Below are 25,735 nucleotides of genomic sequence, written 5' to 3' on the forward strand. Positions count from 1 at the left end.
ACTCTTCAACGTAAACAGTGTGACGGGTCTTTCTCCAATTTCAATACAATTGATATTAGAGTATCCTGACCCATCAATATATTGAAGTAGGAGAGAGCATTGCAAGCATCTAGTTTCAAAACAAATCAAAAATCCCATCATAAATATTAAGGCCTTCCTCCCAACTTAACTCTGTAACACTTCCGCTCAACGTAAGTGCACAGGTAACTCCGGCACCTATGCCAGAAACTGTCAATAATGCAACGCCAAGAACTGATCTTGAGTAAAAGTTTGAACCTGTACTGGGGCCTAAAAAGCATCGGGAGCACAAGCAAATGTCACTCAGCACCAGCAGAAAATCAGACATTCGCAGCAGAGTAAAAGTCAAGGATCCAAACATTAATCAACAGAACATAAAACAATATAATCAAAATGGGTGCCTTGGACCCTTGTAGGAGGGACAAAAATATTTTTTGTTTATCCTATTTAACCCAACACCAGTTATCAGCATTCTCGATGAGTAGATCATAAGAATGCTTATATTCCTTATGCACAGAATTTAAAGTAATAACCACTTGGACAATGTAATGGGTACACACAGCATTTGTGGAACTGTATCTTAGTAAGGGTCTTACACTTTGACAGGAAGAGGGCAGTGGAGGAAGTTGCTGAAAATTGGCCATATATTTGCGTGTAAATAGCTTGTATTTGGCCACTCATTGGTAATACAGTGCACTTTATAGAGATCTGAGAAAAGAATTGAACAGAGCAGAAATGGTACCACAGAAATCCCATTTATTCAGCAGGTTGTCTTTATAAGACTGTCTCCTGGGGCGGGGTGGGGGTGGGGGGGGTGGGATGTTATTTGGAGGAGGCATTAGAGGGTTTCTCTCAGTGACTTGGGGGCCATAAAGTGTGCACATCGTATTAGAGATGGCTGTAAATTAGAACAATTTACACAGTGATTGCTACATTTTCATTTTATCCCTCATTAAATCTAATCCCTTTCTCCATGACAATGGCGGGTGTGGGGGGGTGGTGCAGTCAGGGAACGGGAGGAGAGGGTGCAGGTACTTCTTTAATCATGTTGCCACTTTTGGGGGTGCAATCCGTTTGCATATCAGGCTCACACAGAAATCCTCACTTCTGCTTGTCGTACATTGCATTCCATTCAGCTGCAGTCCAGAAACTAACGCACACATAACAGTCACTGCACTGCAAAAAGCAATTCATTATGTGGAGCATTTTGAGATGCTTTCACAGTATGATAAGACATTATCAAATTAAAGTTTGGAAAGTTTTTTTTGAAAAAAATCGCTTAACTGATGTACAATCCCCTCTGTGCCCTCTTCTAAGACAGGTACTTAATCTTCATAGCCTCAGATGCTACAGTCAATCTCTTTTTTATTAAAAAATACATGATGCTTCACAACTAACTGCAGTAATGGCTGGCTTATTACTGTTCAAGCCAAATGTTTGGATGACAAGACTCCAATATATAAATCGATGGCCCCCTTCATTATAAAAAACTACCTTCCCTTACTTGCATGGGCAGTTAATTGTATTTTACGTGTGCTTGAAGGCAATAATTGGGAATGAAGAGTCCACAAAAGTTAAGCTCCGTCGGAAATTTCTAGTAATAAAAATAAAGATAGCAATAAATATGAAATTTCTAGTAATAAAAGCTCCAAATCCAATCTACTGCCACTTTGCTGATTTAAATAATGCTGCTTGGAATTTGCAACAAGTATTGCTCTTCTTCCAATCTCTACTGAAACCAGAAATAGTGTCTTCCAAAAATGGAAGACATTTACGATTTTCTTGCTTGCGTTATATTCCTTTTCTTCAAAGTTAGGCTTCTTTATCTTGCCTCCCTGTGTTATTGCTCCCACTGCTATCTCTTGCACTGTTTTTTTTCCTGTAAATTACAGATTGTATCCACAGTGACAAAGTAACCTGGGGTGAAGCAAATGACTAGAGTGAAATCAGCAAAGCAGAGAATAGCAAAGAAAAGGTTACATTTTCTCAGGCACAAATTGTGAAGGTTTTCCCTTGTTTCTTGGGCAGAAAATGCGAGCTCTTATGGCAATAGTATTCCTTGGGGCTTAATCCAATTGTTAAATTATTTTATAATTGTTTATAGAGCGACATGGAGTGGCACTGAGATGGGAGGAGCCAAGGGGGCACTGAGAGGGGAGGGGCCAAGGGGGCACTGAGGGGGGAGGAGCTGGGGGGAGGGGCCAGGAGAGGCACTGAGAGGGGAGGAGCCAAGGGCGCACTGAGAGGGGAGGAGCCAAGGGGGCACTGAGAGGGGAGGAGCCAGGAGGGGCACTGAGAGGGGGGAGGGGCCAGGAGGGGCATTGTGGGGGGTGGAGCCAGGAGGGGCACTGAGTGGGGGAGAAGCCAAGGGGGCACTGAGAGGGGAGGGGCCAGGAGGGGCACTGAGGGGGGAGGAGCCAGGGGAGAGGGGCCAGGAGGGGCACTGAGAGGGGAGGAGCCAAGGGGGCACTGAGAGGGGAGGAGCCAGGAGGGGCACTGAGAGGGGGGGAGGGGCCAGGAGGGGCATTGTGGGGGGTGGAGCCAGGAGGGGCACTGAGAGGAGAGGAGTCATAAGAGGCACTGAGAGGGGAGGAGCCAGGAGGGGCACTGAGAGGGGAAGGATCGAGTAGTGGCACTGAGAGTGGAGGAGCCAGGAGGGGCAATGGGAGGGCCAGGAGCCAGGAACCAGGAACCAGGAACCAGGAGGGGACTAAAGGGAGAGTTGGATTCGGTGTCAGTTTCCACCCACAAATGAGGACAACCATATACCGAATCAAGGACACTGATGCTCTGTGTGAAACAATACACACTTATCAAAGGTGGTAGTAAAGATATAAGCCTGTTGTAACAGAAAGATGCTTTTGGAGCGTGTTGAAGTACAAAATTCATATTAATAGATCTTATGCAACGATTCTACTTCTAAAGCATTAAAATTACTTCTGATGGGAGTGAGGGAAGAGATTCCCTCAAGTGTGCAATACTAATAATGTCAACAAAGATATTGGGTTTCATACGAAAGCAGGCTTTTTACATATCTAAAACATTGAAACTAGAAAACATACGAACATACAATTATACAAAATAGAAGTAGGCCATTTAGCTCTTTCAGCCTGCTCCACCATTCAATAAGATCATGGCTGATATGCAAGTGTTTTAAATTCTCCACTCCAATCTACCCTTGGTATCTTTTGATCCCCTTGCCTAACAGAATCCATCTCCGCCTTAAAAACATTTAATGACCCAGCCTCCACCGCCTTCTGAGGCAGAGTTCCAATGTCGCACAACCCTCTGAGAGAATAGCATTTCTCCTCATCTCTGTCCTAAAAGGGTGACCCCTAATTTTAAAACAGTTCCTCCTGGTTCTGGACACACTCACAAGAGGAAACATCCTTTCCCACATGTACCTTGCGAGATCAGGATCTTATATACTTCAATCAAGTCACCCCTCACTCTTCTAAACTCCAGAGGAAACAAGCCCAGTCTGTCCAACCTTTCCTCATAAGACAACCCGCTCATTCCAGGTATCAATCTAGTAAACCTCCTCTGAACTGCCTCCAACGCATTTACATCCTTCCTTAAATAAGACAACCAAAACTGCACATAGTTGTGGTCTCACCAATGCCTTGTATAACTGAAACATAACATCCTTACTTTTATGTTCAATTCTTCATGTAATAAAGGACAACATTCCATTAACCTTATTAATTACTTGTATACTAACTTTTTGTGACTCATGCACTAGAACACCTAGATCCCTCTGCACCTCAGAATTCTGCAGCTGCTCTCTGTTTAAGTAGTTCTCTGCTTTGTTGTTCTTCCTGTCGAAGTGAACAACTTCACATGTTCCCACATTATATTCCATCTGCCAGATTTTTGTCGACTCACTCAACCTATCTATATCCTTCTGCAATGTCCTTATGTCATGGCCATCTTCTACTACAAATGATGAATAGAAGGAATCTTTCCTCATTTGTTGCTGTAACTATCACAGTGGATATCTCCACTCTCCATCTTTTGCATTACTCATATATCCTGTAATCACTTTAGGCTCCTGCAATTAACACGGAAGCTTTGCTTTACCATCTATTCGCTTCTTAAGACAAAGAAATGGAAACAAAAATACCAAGCAGTAAAAAAGAGTACTAAATATTTATTGTAGGTCTTAAACAACTTTTCAATTAAATAAAATGCAAACATATTCACTTTTAAAATAAACCAGTCTTTGCAAACACATTTTACATTCAGCTCCCTTTAAGAGCTCAGTTTGAGCTAATGGGAGGGCATCGATATTGAGTATATAAAATATCACCACCTTCAGCACCTCTTTGTCCTTTTGTCTGTGACATCTTTTGATTATCTCCACCTATCACTGGCCCTCTATCCAGCTCTTCTTGTCCCACCCTTCCCCCCTTAAACCAGCTTATATTTCACCCCTTTTCTATTTTTCCTTATTTCTGTTGAAGAGTCATGCGGACTCGAAACGTTAACTGTGCTCCTCTCCGCAGATGCTGCCAGACCTGCAGAGTTTTTCCAGGTATTTTTGTTTTTGATACTGAGTATATGTTGTGCGTGGGAGCCTCTGACACAGCGCCTGACAAATATCAGTGGGAGTCCACTTCATTGGATGTAAAATTTCATTTGTGCAAGATCTAGCAAGCGAGTTCTCTTTCCTAAGTCAAGCCCCTGGTTTTCAGGTTTGATAAAATATTCAGCCACAAAATACTGACATTGCTCTTGCCTCATCTTTATAGTCCTGGTACGTAAGAGCTTACCTTGATAATGGAATTGGAATGAGCCTGGATTTCCAAGTTGAATGCTTTGGAAGTGGATAGAAACTTGATTGCTTGCACTGCGTATCACCTGCCCCTTCATTAAAATTGACTCGTTGGCAAGGACAGTTGGTTCATCTCCATCAAGCCCTTCAATTGTTAGCATCTCTCCATCAGACAGGCTGATATTTTTGACCTACAGAGAGATTGTTTGGAAAACATAGTTACAAGATGACCTATTATCAATGCATCTTAGCGTGAGCAGAGTGGGCATGGGAGCAGCAACAGGATTTCTACATTTTAATGTTTACAGATCCTGTCTTGGAATATTCTCTCCCTCTCTCTTCATGTGGTATCCTTGTTGTCCCAGGGCTGCTAGTCACGTGCATTCATTTAACTTTATCAAGAGATTTATGCATAGATGTTAAACTTTGCAGCCCTTCAGGTTAAATCTTAGTTAAATGCAAATTTAATGACCCAGTTCGCCTGGCACCGAGTTGCATCATAAGTGAACACTGGCTGCAAATCAGGGCTCTAGCAGTGCAAATTCTAGCTTTGATTCATGTGAGAGCTGCACTGCTACAACAAACTCTTCTAACCCACTTCGCTCAAGTGTCAGAATTGTACTTGAGTAGGTCATCGGCTCACGATGAGCCAGGAACATTTTGTGGCGTTGGGAGAAAGGATAGGAAAAAAAGCAGAGGATACATATTGTATTTGTTGAACAACAAGACACACTTTGTTTCTAGAAAAAAAGTCACCTAAAATTACTGTCTGTCTTGTGATCCGAAGGTTACACCCAACTATTTCCTTTCAAAATCCCGGCGCATCTTATGGTCCAGCAAATACGATGACTTCTGAAAGCACACCTCTCTATAAACACAAGTTACAGGACACAATTTCCCCGTCTATTTTTACTTCATGATACTGCCTTCCAATCTCTAGTTCTTGGGAAAAGGTCACCTAAAACTCTGCCTAACTGATATTTTTCAATTGTTTTGAGGATTTATTACTCATCCCACCTCAACCATGCGTCTGACCAGATTTCTACAAACATACGAATTGGAGCAGCAGTAGGCCATTCGGCCCCTCGAGCCTGCTCTGCCATTCAATAAGATCATGGCTGATCTGATCATGGCCCCAACTCCATATTCTCACCAAGCCCCAAGAATCTTTGACTCCCTGGTTATTCATCATGTTGTATGATGCCGTGTGCACCTGCATGCCATTGTAATGTAAAGGTGCTCAGCATAGCAAGGGTTAGCGTGGGACTGCAGAATAGCACCACCCATGGTATGATGTATAGAGTCATGTGGCATTAGGCTCGGAGAGAACAGTCTAAAGAGAACTCTCTGGAAGCAGCCTACCTGCATGGAGCAGCACCATGCATGACCATAATCTGGGATCTATAAATAGTTAAAGATTAACAATAAATGGTTCATGTTTAAACATACAAGTCTCAAGATCTCATAACTGAGACATCACCGCGCACTATAAAACAAGATGGTGACCAGTGGAGCTAATACAACATGGTGACCAGCGGCGGTGATATGAAAGGTGATATTTTAAATGATGAACTCAGAACAGGATCCCAAAATATGAAAGACTAAAACGCAACTGAAGCCAAATGAGAGACACATGTGCCTAAGAAGAAAAATTGAAGAAAATGTTGAAGAAGCTTAACTACAGACTTTGAAATTGAGGAATCTACCAGAGTGAGGGGAGGCCCATTGCAAGGCCCCTGAGTGACGAAGTGTAAAGAAAAAAACCTGGTCAGATCACAAAGACAGGCAAACTCCCTGAACACCCCCAACCCCAACTAGCCCTGAACCCTAATGCCCACCCACTAATTACCCACAAAACTACCATATTAACCCTGACCCTCGACTATCCCCCAACCACCAGAATAATCTCCACCACCCGATTACCCCCAAAACCACCAAATTAACCCCTACCCACCCACTACCCCCAAAACCACCAGATTAACCCTCACCACCGACTATCCCTCAACCACCAAATTAACCCCCACCCACTCACTACCTCCAAAACCACCAAATTAACCCCCACCCACCCACTATCCCCAAAACCACCAGATTAACCTCCACCCACCGGCTACCCCCACCCCCCGACCACTCCCTACCCCCCTGACTACTCCTTCTGACCCTCAACTACTCCCCTGACTCCCCTCCCCACCCCCAACCACCCCCTACTCTAGACTAACCCTCCTGAGCCCCCGACTGCCCCCACACCCAACTAACACATCAACCCCGCCCGACCACCCAACTACCCTCCTGATGCCCCCCCCACCCACCTTCAAACCACTGACCACACCCCCCCAACAACCACCTCCACCCCCCACCCCACCCCTGAATCAACCCCCAACTCCTAACCCATCCTACCCACTTACTGTCTCACCACGCTTCTCAAAGCGGCTGGGATATTTAAACTTACCACTTTAGGCAGCTAGTGCAGGAACAAGGGGGAGGTGGATTCACTTTCCTGAACAATGCTGCACTGCACTGAATGCCTCCAGGAGCAGCTATGCTGCCCATTTCTCAGCAGGCCTGGGTCGGAAGTCTAGCCATGAGAGGTGAAGCTCCAGACTAAGGTAAATGAAAAGTAGCGGAGAGGCAGTCCGACGGCAATTGCCACTCCTCGCAAGATTCGGCCCCATATTTCACTCATGACTGTCACATGCTGCCCATAAACAGTTCCATGTCACACAGTCTTATTTAACTGGCAGTGTTGGTGCTGAAGATTATCCAAACTCTTACATTGCTCGTTCTAAACCTCAGTGAATGCCTTTCAACGGAGAGGCAATTGATCAGACCCGTTCTTAATAATTCTGTAAAGGCAGCAGAACATTTAGCTGCTATAATTAGGTACAAGTTAGCTGAAAACCAGGCTCTGATGGAAGATGCCGGAAATGCTCAGCAGGTTCGGCAACATTTGCAGAGAGCGAGATAAACAGAGTTAACGTTTCAGGCCGACGATCTTTTGTTAGAACTGGGAGGTACTTAGAGATGCAACTGTTTTTAGGCAAAGCCAGAGAAAGGAGGGGGTGTGGGGAGAAAAGAACAGAAGGTCTCTCAGGCAGGAGAGACCAAATGACAAATGACAAAAGGGATGATGGTGCAAGGCAAAAGGAGATGGCAATGGGACAAGTCAGTCAACAAAAAAAAATGGGCCTAGAGGGAGGTGTAAGTGGTGAAAAGCAGAAGCAACTGCTGTTGTCCAAAAACAAAAAAAGAAACATAAATAAAACCACGATCAGAAAAACAGGGGTGCGCGCTACGATCTCAAATTGTTGAACTCAATGTTGAGAAAACTGTAAAGCGCCTCGTCAAAAGATGAGTGACTGTTCCTCAAGCTTATGTTGAGCTTCATAGGAGCCCTGCAGGAGGCCGAGGACAGAAAGGTCAGAGTAAAAATGGGGCGGAGAATTAAAATGCCAGGCAATTGGAAATTCGGGGTCATGTCATAATACAGTCAGGCAGTGTCAACAATGGTTTTGTGAAAGGGAAATTGTGTTTGACAAATTTATTGGAATTCTTTGAGGAAATGACAAACAAGGTGGATAGAGGGGAACCTGTGGATGTGGTGTACTTGGATTTGCAAAAGGCTTTCGACAAGGTACCACATCGAAGGTTACCAAACAAAATAAGAGCTCATAGTATAGGGGGTAACATATTAGTATGGACAGAGGATCAGCTAGCTAACAGGAAACAGAGAATAGGGTTAAATATGTCACTTTTGGGTTAGCAAGCTGCTACTATTAGAGTGCCACAGAGATCAGTACAGGGGCCTGAGCTATCTGCAATCTATATCAATGACTAGGATGAAGGGACTGAATGTATGGTAGCTCAATTTGCTGATGACACCAAGATAGGTAGGAAAATAAGTTGTGAAGAGGACATAAAGATTCAATGGAAGGATTTAGGTTTTAATTCAACAAAAATCTGGCATTTCAAGATTGATGATGACGAACACAAAACCATTGCTGATTGTTGTAAAAACCCACCTGGTTCACTAATGTCCTTTAGGGAAGGAAATCTGCTGTCCTTACCTGGTCTGGCCTACATGTGACTCCAGGCCCACAGCAATGTGACCAAGGGCAGTTAGGGATGGGCAATAAACGCTGGCGTAGCCAGCAACGCCCACATCCGTTAACAAATTTAAAAAAAGATTGTTTAAGTGAGTGGGCATGTGGGAAAATGTGAGGTTGTCCACTTTGGCAGGAAGAATTAAAGCGGTATGCTTTTTAAATGGAGCGAGATTGCAGAATTGTGCGGTACTGAGGGATCTGGGTGTCCTGGTACTTGAATCACAAAAAGTTGGTATGCAGGTACAACAAGTGATTGGGAAGGCAAATGAAATATTGGCATTTATTGCAAGGGGAATTGATTATAAAAGGAGGGAAGTTTTGCTGCAGCTGTTCAGGGCCTTAGTTAGACTGCATCTGTGTACAGAGTTTGTTTATTCTTACTTAAGAAAGGATACAATTGCATTAGAAGCAGTTCAGAGAAGGTTGACCGATTCCTGGGATTGAAGGGGCTATTCCTATGAGGAAAGGTTGATCAGGTTGGGCTTATGCCCATTCAAGTTTAGAAGAATGAGGGGTTCATCTTATTGAAATGGATAAGATCCTGAGGGGACTTGACAGGGTGGATGCTGTGAGGATGTTACCCCATGTGGAGGCATCTAGAACTAGGGGACACAGTTTAAAAGTTAGGTGTCTCCTATTTAAGACTGAGATAAGGAGAATTTTTTTTCCTTCAGAGGGTTGTTACTCTGTAGAACTCTCTTCCGTAGAAAACAGCGCAGATTGGGCTATTGAACATATTCAAGGCTGAAATGAATAAACTTTTGGTCAACAAGGTAGTCACGGGTTATGTGGAGTTGAGGCCACAAGCCTATCAGCCATGATCTTATTGAATGGCGGAGCAGGCTCAAGGGGCCGAATGGCCTACTCCTGCTCCTAATTCTTATCTTCCCGTGCGTTTGAGGACTGAACAGACGCGTTCCACAAAAACGTCAGCCAATCGGAATTTAGTGTCCCGAATGTAGAGCAGACTCCATCCTGATCAGTGAATACAGTACACTGAACTGAAAGCGGTACAAGTAAATTTCTGTTTCACGTTAGCAGGAGTGTTTGGGGCCTTTGAGGGTGGAAGGGAGGAGGTAAAAGGGTAGGTGTTGCATCTCATGCACTTATATGGGAAGGTGCAGCGGGAAGGGGAGGGGGGATTGGAGGACATTAAGGAATGGACATGGGTGTCATGGAGGGAATGCTTAATTCGAAAAACTGAAAGGGAAGGGGAGGGGACAATGTCTGGTGGTGGCATCACACTGGAAATGGCCATAATAGTGGAGGATGATCCATTGAATACGGAGGTTGGTGGGATGGAAGGTGGGGAAAGGCAAAACCCCATTATGATTCTAGAAGAGGGTGAAGGAATGAGAGCAGACCTGTGGGAAATGGAACTTACATAGTACACCCAGTTCAGAACAAGGGTCATCAACCTGAAAGGTTAGCTCTATTTCTCTCTCCAAAAGATGCTGCCAGTGTATTCTTTTTTTATTTCAGATTCCAACATCTGGAATCTAAAACTTTGCTCTTGCACAAGCTTCACCAAATTGGGTCTTCAGCCTCACTCATTCAATGATCTGCCCAGACATGACATGCAGGAAGTTCAGGTGCCTGTACTCCTCCCACCTGCATTGCTCCACTTCAATCTCTCCATCAAAGGGTGCTGGGTCAGAGTATTACATATCAAAGTAGAAAAATGGACAAGATATAGAGATCATTCTGATTATTTGTGTCTCATTTAGCAGCAGCTCTGTATTGTAACATTCAATATTTAATCCAAAGGCAATGCAGCTTTTAATTTAACTTTTTAAAACTTATTAGGGAATGTATATTGTAGGCAAAACTGCCAAAGGCCTTGCATTGACCCTAATGACCAGGATACATTTACCCTTTGCCCTTCTCCCTGCCACTTCTTTAGTCTAGAGGGAATCGACCCATTAATCATTTGCGACTGAAGAAATGTAATCTGGTACATCACTTTGACCTGTAAAGGACAATATTTCTACTTATGCAGCTGAACCATAATCTGCTTTTATGTGGGTAAATGCTACATCAAGTAAATCCTGGAGGCAAAGCTTTTATTCACCTAGTCCCCAGGAACTGGCCTACAGCAGTCCAGAAATGACCAAAATCAGCAGGCAATCTTTTAACCTATTTAGATGAGTTTCTTTATCCATTTTAGTGGAAGTGTTAACCCATTTAAAATAAACCAGCCAGAGTTACTGCGTGAATATCACCATCAATTAAAAAAAATTTGGTCACGGGGCTGTGGGCATCGCTGGCTAAGCCAGCATTTATTACCCTTGTTCAGAGGGGGCATTTAAGAGTCAACCCCATTGCTGTGGGTCTGGGTCTGGAGTCACATGTAGGCCAGACCAGGTAAGGACAGCAGATTTCCTTCCTTAAAAAGACATTAGTGAACCAGATGGGTTTTTACAACACTGGTTTCATGGTCATCATCAGACTTTTAATTCATCGAAGGGTCATATGGACTCGAAACGTCAACTGTATCCCTCTCCGCAGACACTGTCAGACCTACTGAGTTTTTCCAGGTATTTTTGGTTTTCTTTCTCCAGAGCATTACCCTGGGTTGTTGAATACCAGTCCACTGACTGTGACACCACCTCCCTTTAACATATGGTTAGCTGAATGAGGATTTTTCAGGGGCTGCTCCAGCCCATGTAGCTGCGCATCTGCTAGAAGGCCTGTTGCCAAGAACATTTGCTATCTGACTGGCCAGAATTATTGATCTTGAAAACTAAATTTCTTGCTAAACTTAGGCAATGGAGTACAAATCCGAAATTAGAGCCTCCAGGGTATAAATTATTTTTGATGGGAGTGAAATCAGGCAATAATGCACTGTCACTTTAAACTCCAATTAAAATCGGCGGGGGTGGGGGGGTGGGTGCATAAGAAGCCACTGTCATCACCGCTCAGTTCCAACCAAGCCCCAAGACAGTTCAGAGCTCTCAGTGTTTCCACAGCCCCAATACACCAATTTTATTCAATCCTGCATCACAATCCAGGTCAAAGGATTATCTTTTTTGTTGGTGTGGGACAAAAACTATGGTGTGGGGCAAGTTCATACAACAAGATAAGAGAGGATAATTGTGCCTGTGACAATGGGGGCAGTAAATAGTATTTAAATGGTTTTAAACTTGACCCATGACCAAGTGGCATCCTGTACGCACCATTGTAAAAGCTTAAACTTATTTGAATTGCATCAGTGCTCATTTACACTTGCATGTATTACGAGCTTTGACATGTCTGCATTTTAATAACATAGTCCTTCAGCTTCATTTTGTACCAGAATGAGAGGCAATTGAATATAACACTCTTTTTCTTATGCTAATTGAAAATCACAGCCCTCTAAACTTCCCACCACAATCCAATTTCCAATTATCAGCAACAATACAATCTGGTCAGCTGGTAACACAAGTGGCCTGCATTCTAGCAGATTTAGCCACTGCAGGATTTTGAAAAGCACTTGTAAGAGCGATACTGTCACTTTCTCTTGCCTGCTTTGCCAACTCCCCCACTCAGTGTCTCCAGCAATTTTACGTTTCCTAGTTTGCAGTTATATGATCACTTTTGGATCAATCTGAAGCTCTGTAAAATTTAGATTAATAATTTAACCCAGTAAGAGGCGTGAAACCCCCTAGTGGTGGGGATTTCAAGTCAGTTTTTCAGTTTGCAGACAACAGGACAACTCAGGCCTCCCAGGCTCTGAGGGCACACGGAAATGTTGGATAAGAGTCCAACACTGCACTTGACAATAGAATATATTGATGGAGTTGTCCATTTTGCTACACATAACCCCTTACAGCAAAAGTTTCTTGAGGGTTTCAATGGTGGTTTTGTTATGATGTGATTGAGTTTGCATGAATGTGTGTCTGTCATCCTTGACATGAATCAAATCAGTTGCTAACTGTTGAAGAATTCAGAAGTGTAACTCTGGGTTGTACAACTGTGCACTTGATCACAAACTGAACTCTGATTGCCTTATGCAGTACAACTGAAAGGTTCTACTTTTGAAAAATTCTATCATAGATCTGCTCAGTACAAAAATTGTCATTCAGCAACCGATTGAGTTACTGGAGTACTGATGAGTTGTGCACACTTAGCAAACCTCTTAGTCAGAGCGGGCACTTTATTTTGTGAACTGATAAGTCAGATTTGGGACACAACTAAATGCTACTGGGTTAGGGGTTATTCAACTCCAGACACGTAACACTGGGCATAGTAAACGAATAGAAACAATGAATCTGTTAACCCTTACTTAAGAAAGGATATAGTTGCATTAGATGCAAATCAGAGGAGGTTCACTTGACTGATTCCTGGGATGAAGCTGTTATCCGATGAGAAAACATGAGCAGGTTGGGTCTATACTCATTGGAGTTTAGAAGAATGAGAGGTGATCTTAATGAAACATATAAAGATCCTTAAGGGGACTTGACAAGGTGAATGCTGAGAGGATGTTTCCTCTCGCGGGGGAGCCTAGAGCTAGAGAACACAATTTAAAAATGGAGGGGTCTCCCATTTAATACTGAGATGAGGAGAAACGTTTCTCTCAGAGAGTTTTTAGCCTGTGGAGTTCCTTTTTTTAAAAAATTCTGTCACAGGATGTTGGCATTGCTGGATGGCCAGCATTTTTATTGCCCATCTCTCATCTTTCCCAGAGAGCAGTGGAGGCAGGATCATTGAATATGTTCAAGGCGCAACTGGAAAGATTTTTGATCGACAAGGGAGCCAAGGGTTATCGGGGTGGGGGGGGGGGGGGGGGGGGGGGGGGCAGGCAGACAGGAACGTGGAGTTGAGGCCACAACCAGAACAGCCATATCTTATCAAATGACAGACCAGGCTCGAGGGGCCGAATGGCCTAACCCTGCTCCTAATTCTTGCATCCTTAACCCTAAATTCATTAAATCTAGCAATCTGGAACTCGTGTCAGAAAAAGTGACCATGAAAATCACTGGATTGTCATGCAAGCCCAATTGGTTCATTATTGTCCTTCAGTCCTCAGCCTTTCATCCTGTCCAATTTTCCTGACAGAGAGGCAGATTTTAATTGAAATGAACCAAACTTGCGATATTTATAATTGTGAATGGCAACCAAACTGATCAACTTTATTTCACCAATTCAGTTCCCATTTACAAAACTAAAAGGGGCCTCAAGTGAGCTCCATGCAGTTGCTGTTTTGCTTACCAGATGCAAAATGTCCTTCAGTTTTCAGCTGAGGGGTGATTATTGTTACTGTGGCGCTCTCCCTAAACTGTGGTTTTCAGGTATCAGATTTAAAAGAGAATCAAATCCCAGCACTGAACTTGTTCTTTCAGTTAAATTATTTACAGTAAGTCCCACCATTCAGGACTTCCTCTTCCGCGAATTCACTTAAACGCATAAAATTCTTTGTACACCAAATCGCCCATTGTGGCCCAAATGTTCACTTATACGTGGTTTTAAAGATAAATAATAGAAGCCAACTTTAGAAAATACCGAGAAAAAGGGGAAAAAAAAGCCTAAATGAGGATTTTAAAAAAAGGAAGATGTTGTAATGACTGGTCCCTGGATGAGGTCCCCCAATTTGTTAAATTCCTGAACGGGACCCCGATTTTGTTATGTTCCCGGGTGAGGAGGAATGAGCCGGCTCCCCTTCTTTATTCAACCCCCTGCGGTTGGTCACAACAAGCATAATTTATAAGTTCTTTCCCCATCAATACCTTTTCCCAGACCAAATGTATTTACTTTTGAGAAGGGGCCAATGTAACCAGGCTTTCTTGAGTCAAAGAAGGAGTAAGTTTATTAATTACTAAAATCCGAGGAAAATAATAAAGATGTGACACACACACACACACACATACACACTCTGATAAGAAAATGAGAAGTTGCGAGTCCAAATAAAAGTTTTAAAAAATATACAAACCAGTCCTTGGCCTGTCCAAGAGGCATAGATGGTAGTACATTGCAGATGTTAAGTTGGCTGACTTTGATAGAGTTGACTTTGGCGGATTTGCGGTCTGTTGGAAACGCTTGTTGGCTTGTCCCAGGGGAAGGAACCCTGATCCTCTCTGCAGGGTAGCTGAAGAGGCTGTTCCATTCCTTTTTTTCTCTTGTGGTTTCTGCTAAAACCTTGCCTCCAGCAAGAGAGAGAGAGAGAGAAATGCCTGCTTCTGTCGGGATAACTGGTCCTTCTTCTTGTTGCCGTCACCCACAAACACTGGTCTGCAGCCAGCTTTTGAAACCTATTTTTCTTGTGTATTCCAGGAGGGGAAATAGTTATGTCTTGCACCCGGAGTCTGTTTTTCTTTCAGGTCAGACCCATTTTACACATTCTGAGATATAAATCAACAGGAGATGGATTTTTGGATGACTGCTGAGATGTGGGAATCAGTCTCCATTGGTCTTCGCAAACACAGGAGATTAAAAGCCCAGCCTTTTGGATTTTCCATATCTTCCTTTCAAGTGTCTCTGTTTGAAGTAGGCCTTGATATCTCTTCAGGTGCGACCTTCCATGTTCTCTCAGGACCAGTCTGTCAAGTACAATCATATAGGAATTTTCCCAGAAGTGGTCACTTTCCATTCTCAACCATCTTTTGATCAGCCTTTACTTGTATTTCTTTTAAAAAAACCCACAGGTCTTCCTTTAAAAAAAAGTTCCACATGCCTGTAGGTAGTTGGTAGTGTCGTCTGCTGTCATGATGGTGTCTTCCTGCAGCAGTAAGTGTGCACTGTGCGTGTGTCGTCTGCCCTTGTTTACATGTGAGTGTTCCTTGTTGCTGTGATTTAATTCCTGGTCACAGTGCAGTGCCTGGGCAATTTTTAAGCCTGTGCAGTACAGTACTGTATTTAAACATAAGTGAGTCAGAACCAAGCAGTAAACGTCCTAGAAAAGCAACAATATTAGCTAGACTGAAAAACGGTGGAAGAGCTACCATTCTGGCCAGGGAATACAGTGTCAATGAATCTACAATTAGACATTGTAGGCAGTCTGAAGACAAAGTAAGGGTCAATGTTAGTGTCTCTGGTAGTCGTACTGCCAGGTCAACCTTTGTAAGTAGGAAAGATCCACACTTGGAAGAAATGGAGAAGTTACTAAACGCGTGGATAGACCACCAGCAACAAAGGAGGACCCTGGTTAATGGTCCAATTATCAGAAGTAAGGTGCTTGAATTGTAACAGCACATAAAAAACAGTGAAGAGGGTTGCGCTGGTGTCACTGGTGGTAACAGTGATGGTGAAGGCGGTGCAGAAGGGGCCACCTCCTCTGCCTTCCAGAGGACTTGCAGCCAGCACAGGGTGGTCTGTTCGCTTTAAAAAGCGTCTTGGTCTGCAAAATGTGAAGCTGGTGGGAGAGGCTGCATCAGCTGACCAGGCAGCTGAAGGAGAGTTTCCCGGGGAATGTATCGAGGAGAGAGGGTACCAGGTGGAGCGGCCAAAAATAACATTTTATCCACATCAACATCTACGCCAGCCACTTCACCCACTCCCTCCACCCCCACTCTCGAGTACAGTGTGGCAAATTTTACATTGTTGTTTTATCGCTTTATTCAACAATTTCTCCAGTGAATTTCTCTTAAATTTATTATAAACCATAGCTTTTATTGCCTTTGATCCTTTATGCATGTCAGATTTTAAGATGGTCGGAACTTATCCAATGGACTCCCATTATAAAAGTACGTTCATCGTTCCCGATTTTGTCGTTTGCGAGATTCCACGGGACATAGCCCTCACGAACAGCGGGACTTTACTGTATCCCATTCAAGCTTACTCATTGCTAAATATTCCTTAGCTATTTCTCATCCGTCTGGTTAGAGTGTTTTACACTCAATGGTCAAGGCTACTTGTTCTCCTAGAACAGACTTTTCCTGTTGAGAATTAATGGTAAGTGTTTGAACTAAAGACTCATACCACCTTCAAAAAAACACCGAATGTAACTGAAAACCTTATTTTTCCCTCAAATGTTCAAGCTCAAACATCATTAGCATCAAGAGATTTATAGTTTTATACCATTTTGGCTCAGAGTGCACAAAGTTCATCCTTTTATATAAACAGCCCCATTTCCCCTTACAGGAAAGTCACATGAGATATTTTTTTCCTGGTAAATTAAAATGAAAGTTAATTACTTACCTCCCTGCTCTCCGATGTTCTATCTGTCATTACTAATGAATCTTTAGGAACTATGCCTTGTTGGCCTGTTATGAATTCTGGAATTTATTTGACAGATGTAACTTCCCTGCAGGTATTGCAGGTGGCACACATGTGGAATCTGCATCATTTCACTTTTAATGCAATTATTCCCTAACAGCACAATGCTCCATTTCAAAAAATAAAAATAAAATGCATCGAAATCAAAAGAATTTCATATTCCCACAAAAAATACCTGACATGTGGCCTTTTTCACTTTTAGCCCATAATTTTGGGTGTACCCACCCCCAAAATTTCCAATTATTAATATAAAGCATTAGTTTACACCAAAAATTGGCATCTATAGGAACATTCCTTACCCACAGGTAGAAGGGGAAAACAACTTCTTTATAAGTAAGCTGCATATGGTCTGGCAAGAGGGCTAAGGAACAGCAATTGCATAGGTGCAATGGTAATCCAGGTACTTATATAGCACCTTTAATGTAGAAAATATATTAAGGGAGGAAAGAGTGTAACAAAGTAAACATTTAAAAACAGTTGCTGTGAAACCATGATTTATGTCAAAAAATGATTTTCAAATTAACTGGCTGCAAACCCCCTAATTGATTTTTTTTTTAAAAAAAGACTAAAACCAAATTCCAGTGACTTGGGATCACAGTCAAAGATGGCTGCATATTTGCATTACTGTACCTTCTGCACTCCAGGACTATTGGAATGGAGATAAGCTATCTGCAACGCCACACCAGGAACAACAGCCTTGAAAAAGCATGAACTGGAGTCCTCTCTTATCCCATTAGCAAACATCCAGACAATCACCTGGATAATCGACTGGATGGAGATATGCACAGCATGGTCCCACAAACAACAACAAGATAATGACCAGATTAACTGTTTTATCAGTGATGTTTACTAAGGGATACATATTGGCCAGGACATCTGGGAGAATTCCTCTGCTAATAGTGCCACTGGATTTTTTCTATCTACCCGAGATATCAGAGGAGGTCGTGTTTTATCTCACCTGAAAGGCTGCACCATGGCCACCATAACCCCCCCACCCTCACTGGGGCCTGACTGTCCAGGCCCGATGAGGCCCACCAACTTACCTGCACTCCAGGGCCCCCTCCATGGATGCTGCACCAGGGCATGCTGCATTACCAGTAGTGGCCACCACTCCCAGTGGCGCTGCTGGGACTGAGGAGCTGCTGGCCTTCTGATTGGCTGATAGGTCTTGGAGGCAGGACACCCCCGCCACCCTTAAAGGCATAGGAACCCCAACAGCATGTACTTAACTGCCTGATTAACATTGAATTCTGTCAGGGCTTCCAAAAATGGCTGCGCCGAGATTGGCCATGGCTTTCCAGCTGCTGGATGGGTCACTGCCACTGCCATTTAATTCAACTCAATGCTAAGATCGATGATCCTTCATCAGAACTGGGGGACAGACAGGAAAGGGAGGTTGGAGATGAAACCAGTAACCTTCTTGTCTCCCCAGGTATAATTACTTTGATCCTTACAAAATGCCCTTTTTTAACTGATGTAATCTTGCACAATGTTTTCCCCTAAACAATATGAGGCTCTTCCACTAAACTGCTGCACACATAGGAGGAAACCAATGGTCAGCAGGAGGTGAGTGCTTGTCAGGAATGAGCTGCAATCCTGCTATCTTTTTGAACAGACTGCATTTCTCAATGAGCTGTCAGATAAATCTAGAAGCCGTTTTCCTCTTTTCATCGATGGCCTCTTTAGTCAGCCTGGGCTGTGAGAATATTTTCACAAGTGCAGCTCTGGAGTGGCACAGCCCTCCTCAGCTTCCCAAAATAACACTGACTCGGCTGTGCTTGAGTGGCATCCTGAGATTGACTGATGCAATTTAAACGCATCTAGAAATCAGCACTCCAAAACAGCCTTTGGATAAACACGATCTCATGTCTCATGTCATGTTTGAGAAAGCATTGCAAAGCCGAATCAATTTTTTTTTCTCCCATTCCTTCTCGGCGAATGTTTCACTACATTTCCAGGGAAATGTCCCAGCAAGTGTATAAATTCAGCACCTTGCAGCACCCCCACTCTATTCCTGCCTAAATGTTTTACACTGTTGGTGAAATACATCACAAGAATTGCCATTGTCTGTGTGATGGTTCACAAATCAAGGAACTGTGCTCTATGCTTAATGAATAAATATTTTGCGGTCCAGCAGATTCTCTCCCTCATCATCATAGTCTCCTGTCATGCAATGACAGACATTGGGTTAGGCTTTCTACATGTGAACAAAAAAATGGCTCAACTGCTTTGTTATGCTGCCTAACGATTAACTATTAATATAGAAAATAGCAAAACATTCTCAAATGAAAGTGTGGCACTGGTAATAAGATAAATGCCTAAAATTACTAAGACAAGTATCTAACTAAATTCATTTATTCCTGTTAAATGTTAGTTATTTGAACATAATTGCCATTGGAAGAATGTTAGTGGGTCCTATAGTGAATTCCGTTCCAAGATAAACCTGACCCACCGTTTCCCAGTTGAGGAACAGATTACACTGCAGCATGGTTCCATTTCTGTGGGTTGCTTTCCCTTGAAGCATTTTTTCTTAATAAATATATCGAAATGTAGCTGTGCTTTGCAAAAATTCCCAAAACATGCGGTCGTTGACACGATGTTGTCATTGTGAAACACAACAACAACAACAACTTGTATTTATGTAATGTCTCCATGTTGTAGAACATCCCTTGACAGGAGTGACCAACAAGCGAGACGGGTCACAAATCACATAAGGAGGCATTAGGACAAGCGACTGAAAGCTTTGTCAAAGAGGTAGGTTTTAAGCAGCGTCACAGAGGAGGAGAGTGAGGAAAAGAGGTGGAGAGCTTAAGGGGTGTGGGTTTCAGTGGCAGATGAGTTGAGTCAGGGGCAGAGACTCATGGGAAAAAAAAATCCCTTTCCTCAATGTGGCAAAGTTATAAACGTGTATAATTTATCCACAACATATTCATCATTTCAATACAAATAGTGATAACAGGCAACATTTCCTTCTGGCTCAAACTCTGAGAATGCTGAGTTTTTAAAACTCCCTGGGAACTAACCACAAGCATTAAGTAAAACAACCAAGTAGCTCGCAATCATTGTGGAAGGCAGCTTTGGACAAATTCTTTTTAAGGCATCGATCATGACTCAGTTGGTAGCACCCTTGCCTCTGTGTAGAGACTTGAGCACAGAATCTAGGCTGAAGCTTCAGCGCAGTACTGAGGGAGTGCTGCACTGTCAAAGGTGCGCCGTTCGAATATGGCGTTAAAACAAAACACCGTCTTCCTTCTAGGGTGGATATAAAGAATCCCATAAGAACAAGGGAGTTCTTCCTGATGTCCTGGCTAATATTTATTGCACAACCAAAATCTTCTCCTGTGCACAAATTTGCTACCATTCTGACATTGCAAGGGTGAACTACACTTCAGAAGGTGCATCATTGGCTGTAAGGTACTTTAGAATGCCTTTCCTTTCACTGATAAAAATCTCTTTTGACACAATTCTTATATCTGTAAGTGGTTGTCAGAGTGCAGAAAGCAAGGAGTTAGTTCTTCCTGATGCCAGATCCAATATTTATTCCTCAACCAACACCCGTGGAATTAAAGTAGGTTATCTGGTACAAATTGGCTGCCACGGTTCTATATTTACAACAGTGGCTACAGTGCAAAATTGGCCATAATGCATCTGGGATGTCTTGAGGTTCTGAACAGTGGGAGCTTCTTTCAAACAGCAGTCACACGTGTTGAATACCAGAAAAAACGGAAATTAAAATATACACAATGCTTTTCACACAGTCACGATGACGGGAACTTGTGGCTGACTGAGATTTACCTATAACTTCGCCAGCTAACCAAAACATATTGAACTGTTTAAAGAGCTGTTTTTAAAAAAAAAATACAAGAAACGACACTGGCCAAAGATGGCTACCACTAGTCATCTAATATCTGGTATTGTAAGTTGACAACTTTTCTGGAAAGTTCCAATATGATTGCACTGCAGACCTGCCTGACATGTTACATGGAATTTCACACCTGGGGGGTGAGTTGGGGGTGGTGGTGTTGAGGTCCACCTCAAAAAAGAGATAGTTGAAAGGAACGCACTAAAAAATGCGAAGTGATGGATTTTAATCAACTGTTATTACGTCAAGAGAATGGGGACCGGTTAGCTGGCCAGGAAACACCCAAACAGACACACAAAACCCTCATTGGCGGATGAAATAACCCCATTTCTTGTTGGTTTCTGCCATCTTCAAATGTGTCAAAGGTTTCGGAGATGAAAGATCAAAAATGTGGTTACTCATTCTACAAGATTGACTGCAAGACATGTGAATCGAATTCCGTTCTTGGAATATACAGACAGGGTGTTTTTAAGAACTGGTTTTTCCATGTCAGAAACAGAGAGCAGTCATCAAAGTCATCTGGAAAAACTGCTGAGGAGAGCAATAAGGAATCTCTACCTCTCCCTCACTCGGGAAGAAAGGTCTTACCTTTTAACAGTCTAAATATCATTCACAAAGATAGTGCCTGTCCATCGGAAAGAACCTTGGGAGAAACCCTTCAATTTATGGGAGATGGATTACAGGATTAAAAGGAAGGAAATTGACTCCAGCAAAGTGCAGTTTCATGGACTTCAATTCAACTCCATGATTTTAAAGGGAGCCAGCTAACTCCAAACAGCTGCAACATTCAACAACCTACCCTTCAAGGACAAGCAAAGGACTTAACTGTATATTGTTTTAACTTTTATTTGAACTCTAATGTTTCTTTCTTCCGATGTCTGTGTGTATGTGTTGTCGCCTTTTATTATGTTTCCTTGGGTTTAGTATCAGTAAACTAGCTCTTTCTTTAACTCAAGAAAATCTGGCTTGCTTGGCTCCTTATTAAAAAGTAAATGCATTTGGGATTGGAAAGGGCATCTATGGGGAAAATAAATTGAAGAGCCTTTGCTGTGGCCAGCTGAGGAGATTGAATGAAGGGAGGCCAGTTCGTTCCTCCTCACCTACTCTTGACAACACCTCGAAATAATATACCTGTGTTTCCGATCAAAAAAAAAATCAAAATGGCTAATGAAATGTTAGCTTTTATAATGAGAGGGCTAGAACATAAAGGGGAGGGAGTTTTACTATCGCTATAAGGCCCTGGCATGTACAGTTCTGCGCACTGAACCCTAGAAAGGAGATATTGGCTTTGGAAGGGAATGCAGCACAGATTCACCAAAATATTAGCAGGGCTCCAATGGATAGGCTATGAGGAGACACCACATTAACGTGGTGGCTTATATTCCCCTGGAATAACGAAGGTTACGGGTGATTTGGTTGAGTTTATAGGATTTTGTAAGAAGTTAGTGTGGACAGAAACGTTTCTGCTGGTGGGAGAGTCGTAGAGCAGGGACCAAACTTAAAGTCAGAGTTCGGCCATTCCATAGATGAGTCACAAGATACTTCTTCCTGCAAAGGGTGGTATACGTGTCCAACTCTCTCCAACAAAGGATTGGACGCTAGCTCAATAAAAAATTTTAAATCTGAGATTGATAAGATTTTTGCTAGCCACAATAGGATAAACCGAGGATGGAGTTAGAATGCAGATCAGCCATGACTACACTGAATGGCAGAACAGCTGAATAGTCTACTCCTGTTCCTATGGTTTTGTATCCATATAGAATCTGTTTTTTTCTTATGGGACAATTATGTTTTCTTGAAATGAAGAACCCTCCACAATAAAGCTATCATGTAGTCTAACGGGTGAGGATCCTTTAAAAATATCTACTTGTAACATACAAGTAGAGTGACTCAAGTCTGGCTGTCCAGAAATTGGAGCTGTCCAAAAACTGGACGTTTTAGAAGGAGTCGTGCATCAATTTTAATTGAGGAAAATAAAACCTAGGTGCTGCATTGGCACCGTGAGGCGCTGGACTCGTTTTCTGGTTCACCGTTTGTGTGTCAGTCTTTTCACATGCTCCGAGCAACCCTTGGCCCCACCCAGCCCAGCCTTACCCAAACCGCCCATGGCCTGAACTGAAGTCCAGCAAGATCTGGTTTTGAGACACTGCGCTTGCGCTATTGCAATACTCTCCTTAGTGGAAATGCTCAATTTAAAAATAAATCCTTGACAATAAGTTTTATTTGAGAGTGAACAGGGCTGTGGGATTAGTTTTGGATTGCCCGAGCAAAATGGACTTCTTCTGTGCTGTAAATAGTTGAGATTCTATTGTGCGAGTATGATTAATCTCTTCATCATCTGCTAAGATGACAATGGGGACCATTATGATGTTGCCTCCAACTCTCAACGCAGAAGAAAAGGACACAAATTTAAAATGGAATAGAATCATAGAAATTTAACACATCAAAGGTTTTGGCCCATCAGGTTTTCTGGAAATGTTGAAAAGATGCTCAGAAAGAACAATTGATTTTGTGATAATTAACTTATTCAAAAAAGGCAGTGTGTACACATTTGGTCAGAAACAGGAAGGCTGGTTATAAAGGATAGCAATAAACACAGATGATCAAATACTGAACAGATAACCGTGATTCTTGCACCATTGGAGCAGACTGTAGTAAGATAGGGATAAACATTTGGAGCACAGAAGGTCAGAGATGAACTATTAGAATGAAAACATGAATGAATATTCTACGTTTTAGTTTTTAAGGAGCATTCATGCAAAATTTTCTCTCGGGAGATTTAATAGTGGGGGGGAGGGGGAGGCGGGAATACAAGCCATGATAGGTATATTTTACGATGACTTCAAAGGGAATGTGCTTGATGGGCCAAATGGCCATTTTTAATACCATGCTTTCTTACTTTCATTATCAGAACTAGAAATTAGTCTGCGTTCATCTTTAAGCTGATGTAGTTGTTTCTTTAAACTGACCCAAGCCAACTTATGATACAATGTTATAGTCATATTTAATTACTTGCCCATCTTTGTCCTGGAACGGCAAAATCTAAAGACAAACAAGGCAATATACTGGACAACCCCGATCCAAGGCCAGGTTCCATTCGCTATAATGCCAGAGGGATTTGATTGGGTAGTTAGCCCTCCACAAGATCGTGATCGGATCAGCTCTTCAGCGGTAGCTGGCATTTAAGTCGGAACTTTGTTCATGCCAGAAACAGAACAGCTGCAGTGGCTGCTGCTGATTTAAACAAAAAATAAATCAATCTGAAATGTCAGTGGAGAGTCCAAGCAAGAGGGATCTTCACACACGTCTGTGGGCACAGGCAGTGCGGCCACCTGGAAGTCTGTCTCTTTGCACAGTCAAGTTCGAGTGCAGGATTGACCATTAATCCCTGTACCAGGCTCGCTGGGGCATGCATTAGGCTGGGGGTCCCAATTGCTGGCTTGTTAGAAGGCACCACTGTGCTTTTGGCGATCACTTGCTTTAAACACCTGACGCATTTATCCTCATTAATTTCGGTTTGCTGAATCTCGGTATGTCAGCTAATAAGCAAAAAAATCCTGCATGACTGTAACTATCGGCACTTCTCTAAATTAGTTCGATCTCGGTAATACGACATAATCCACATACCCTGATTTTCAAGTGTGTGAAATGTACAAAATATTCAGCCAGACCATTGCAGAGAAACGCACGGTACTTACCTCAGACTTCGTTCTCAAATATCTGTTACTTTGATTTTATAATAGTATTGGGGCATTCTAATTGTATCAGTCATAAATCCTCTGCTGAAGTGCAAGAGTGGCACATTAAACAAGTTATAAATATGCATCATGTATTTCAAATAAACGGCAATTAAATAACAAAGAATATTTACTTGGCCTCCTCCTGAGGTCCACAGCATCATAGATGCCAGTCTTCAGCCAATTCAATTCACTCTACATCACATCAAGAAACGGCTGAAGGCACTGGATAATTAAAAGGTTATGGGCCCCAGCCATTCTGGCAATAGTACTGTGCTCCAGAACTAGCCATGCTCCTACCCAAGCTGTTCCAGTATAGCTACAGCACTGGCATCTACCTGGCAAGGTGGAAAATTGCCCAGGTATGTCCTGCCCAAAAAAAAAAGCAGAACAAATCCAACCCGGTCATTTACCGCCCCCCATCAGGCTACTCCCAATCACCAGCAAAGTGATGGAAAGTGTGGTTGACAGTGCTATCGAGCGGCACTTAGCAATTACTTGTTCACTGACGCTCAGTTTGGGTTCCGCCACGGCCACCCAGCTCCTGAGCTCATTTCAGCCTTGGTTCAAACATGGACTGAAGAGCTAAACTCAAGAGGTAAGGTGATAGTGACTGCCCGTGACATCAAGGCCGCATTTGACTGAGTGCAGCATCAAGGAGCCCTAGCAAAACTGGAGTCAATGGGAATCAGGGGGAAAACTCTCCACTGGTTGGAGTCATACCTAACACAAAGGAAGATGGTTGTGGTTGTTGGAGGTCAATCATCTCAGTTCCAGGACATCGCTGCAGGAGTTCCTCAGGGTAGTGTCCTTGGCCCAACCATCTTCAGCTGTTTCATCAATTACCTCCCTTCCATTACAAGGTCAGAAGTGGGGATGTTCACTGATGATTGTACAATGTTCAGCACCATTTGCGAATCCTCAGATACTGAAGCAGTTCCTGTCATATGCAGCAAGATCTGGACAACGTCCAAGCTTGGGCTGACAAGTGGCAAGTAACATTCACGCCACACAAGTGCCAGGCAATGAGCATCTCCAACAACAGAGAATCTAA

At 42.9% G+C, this 25,735-nt stretch overlaps 1 protein-coding gene across 2 annotated transcripts in view; it reads right to left on the bottom strand.

The window, feature by feature from the left end:
- sez6b (seizure related 6 homolog b) overlaps window positions 1-25,735 on the bottom strand; it is an 871,087-nt gene that overhangs the window by 313,891 nt on the left and 531,461 nt on the right. For both annotated transcript variants that reach the window (XM_078547969.1, XM_078547968.1), the window contains exon 4: window positions 4,791-4,983. In XM_078547969.1, the coding sequence (XP_078404095.1) occupies window positions 4,791-4,983 (193 nt within the window). The remainder of the gene's footprint in view (window positions 1-4,790; window positions 4,984-25,735) is intronic.

Source organism: Cetorhinus maximus, chromosome 9, assembly GCF_964194155.1.
Source record: "Cetorhinus maximus chromosome 9, sCetMax3.hap1.1, whole genome shotgun sequence".
In the NCBI taxonomy this organism is placed as follows: Eukaryota; Metazoa; Chordata; class Chondrichthyes; order Lamniformes; family Cetorhinidae; genus Cetorhinus; species Cetorhinus maximus.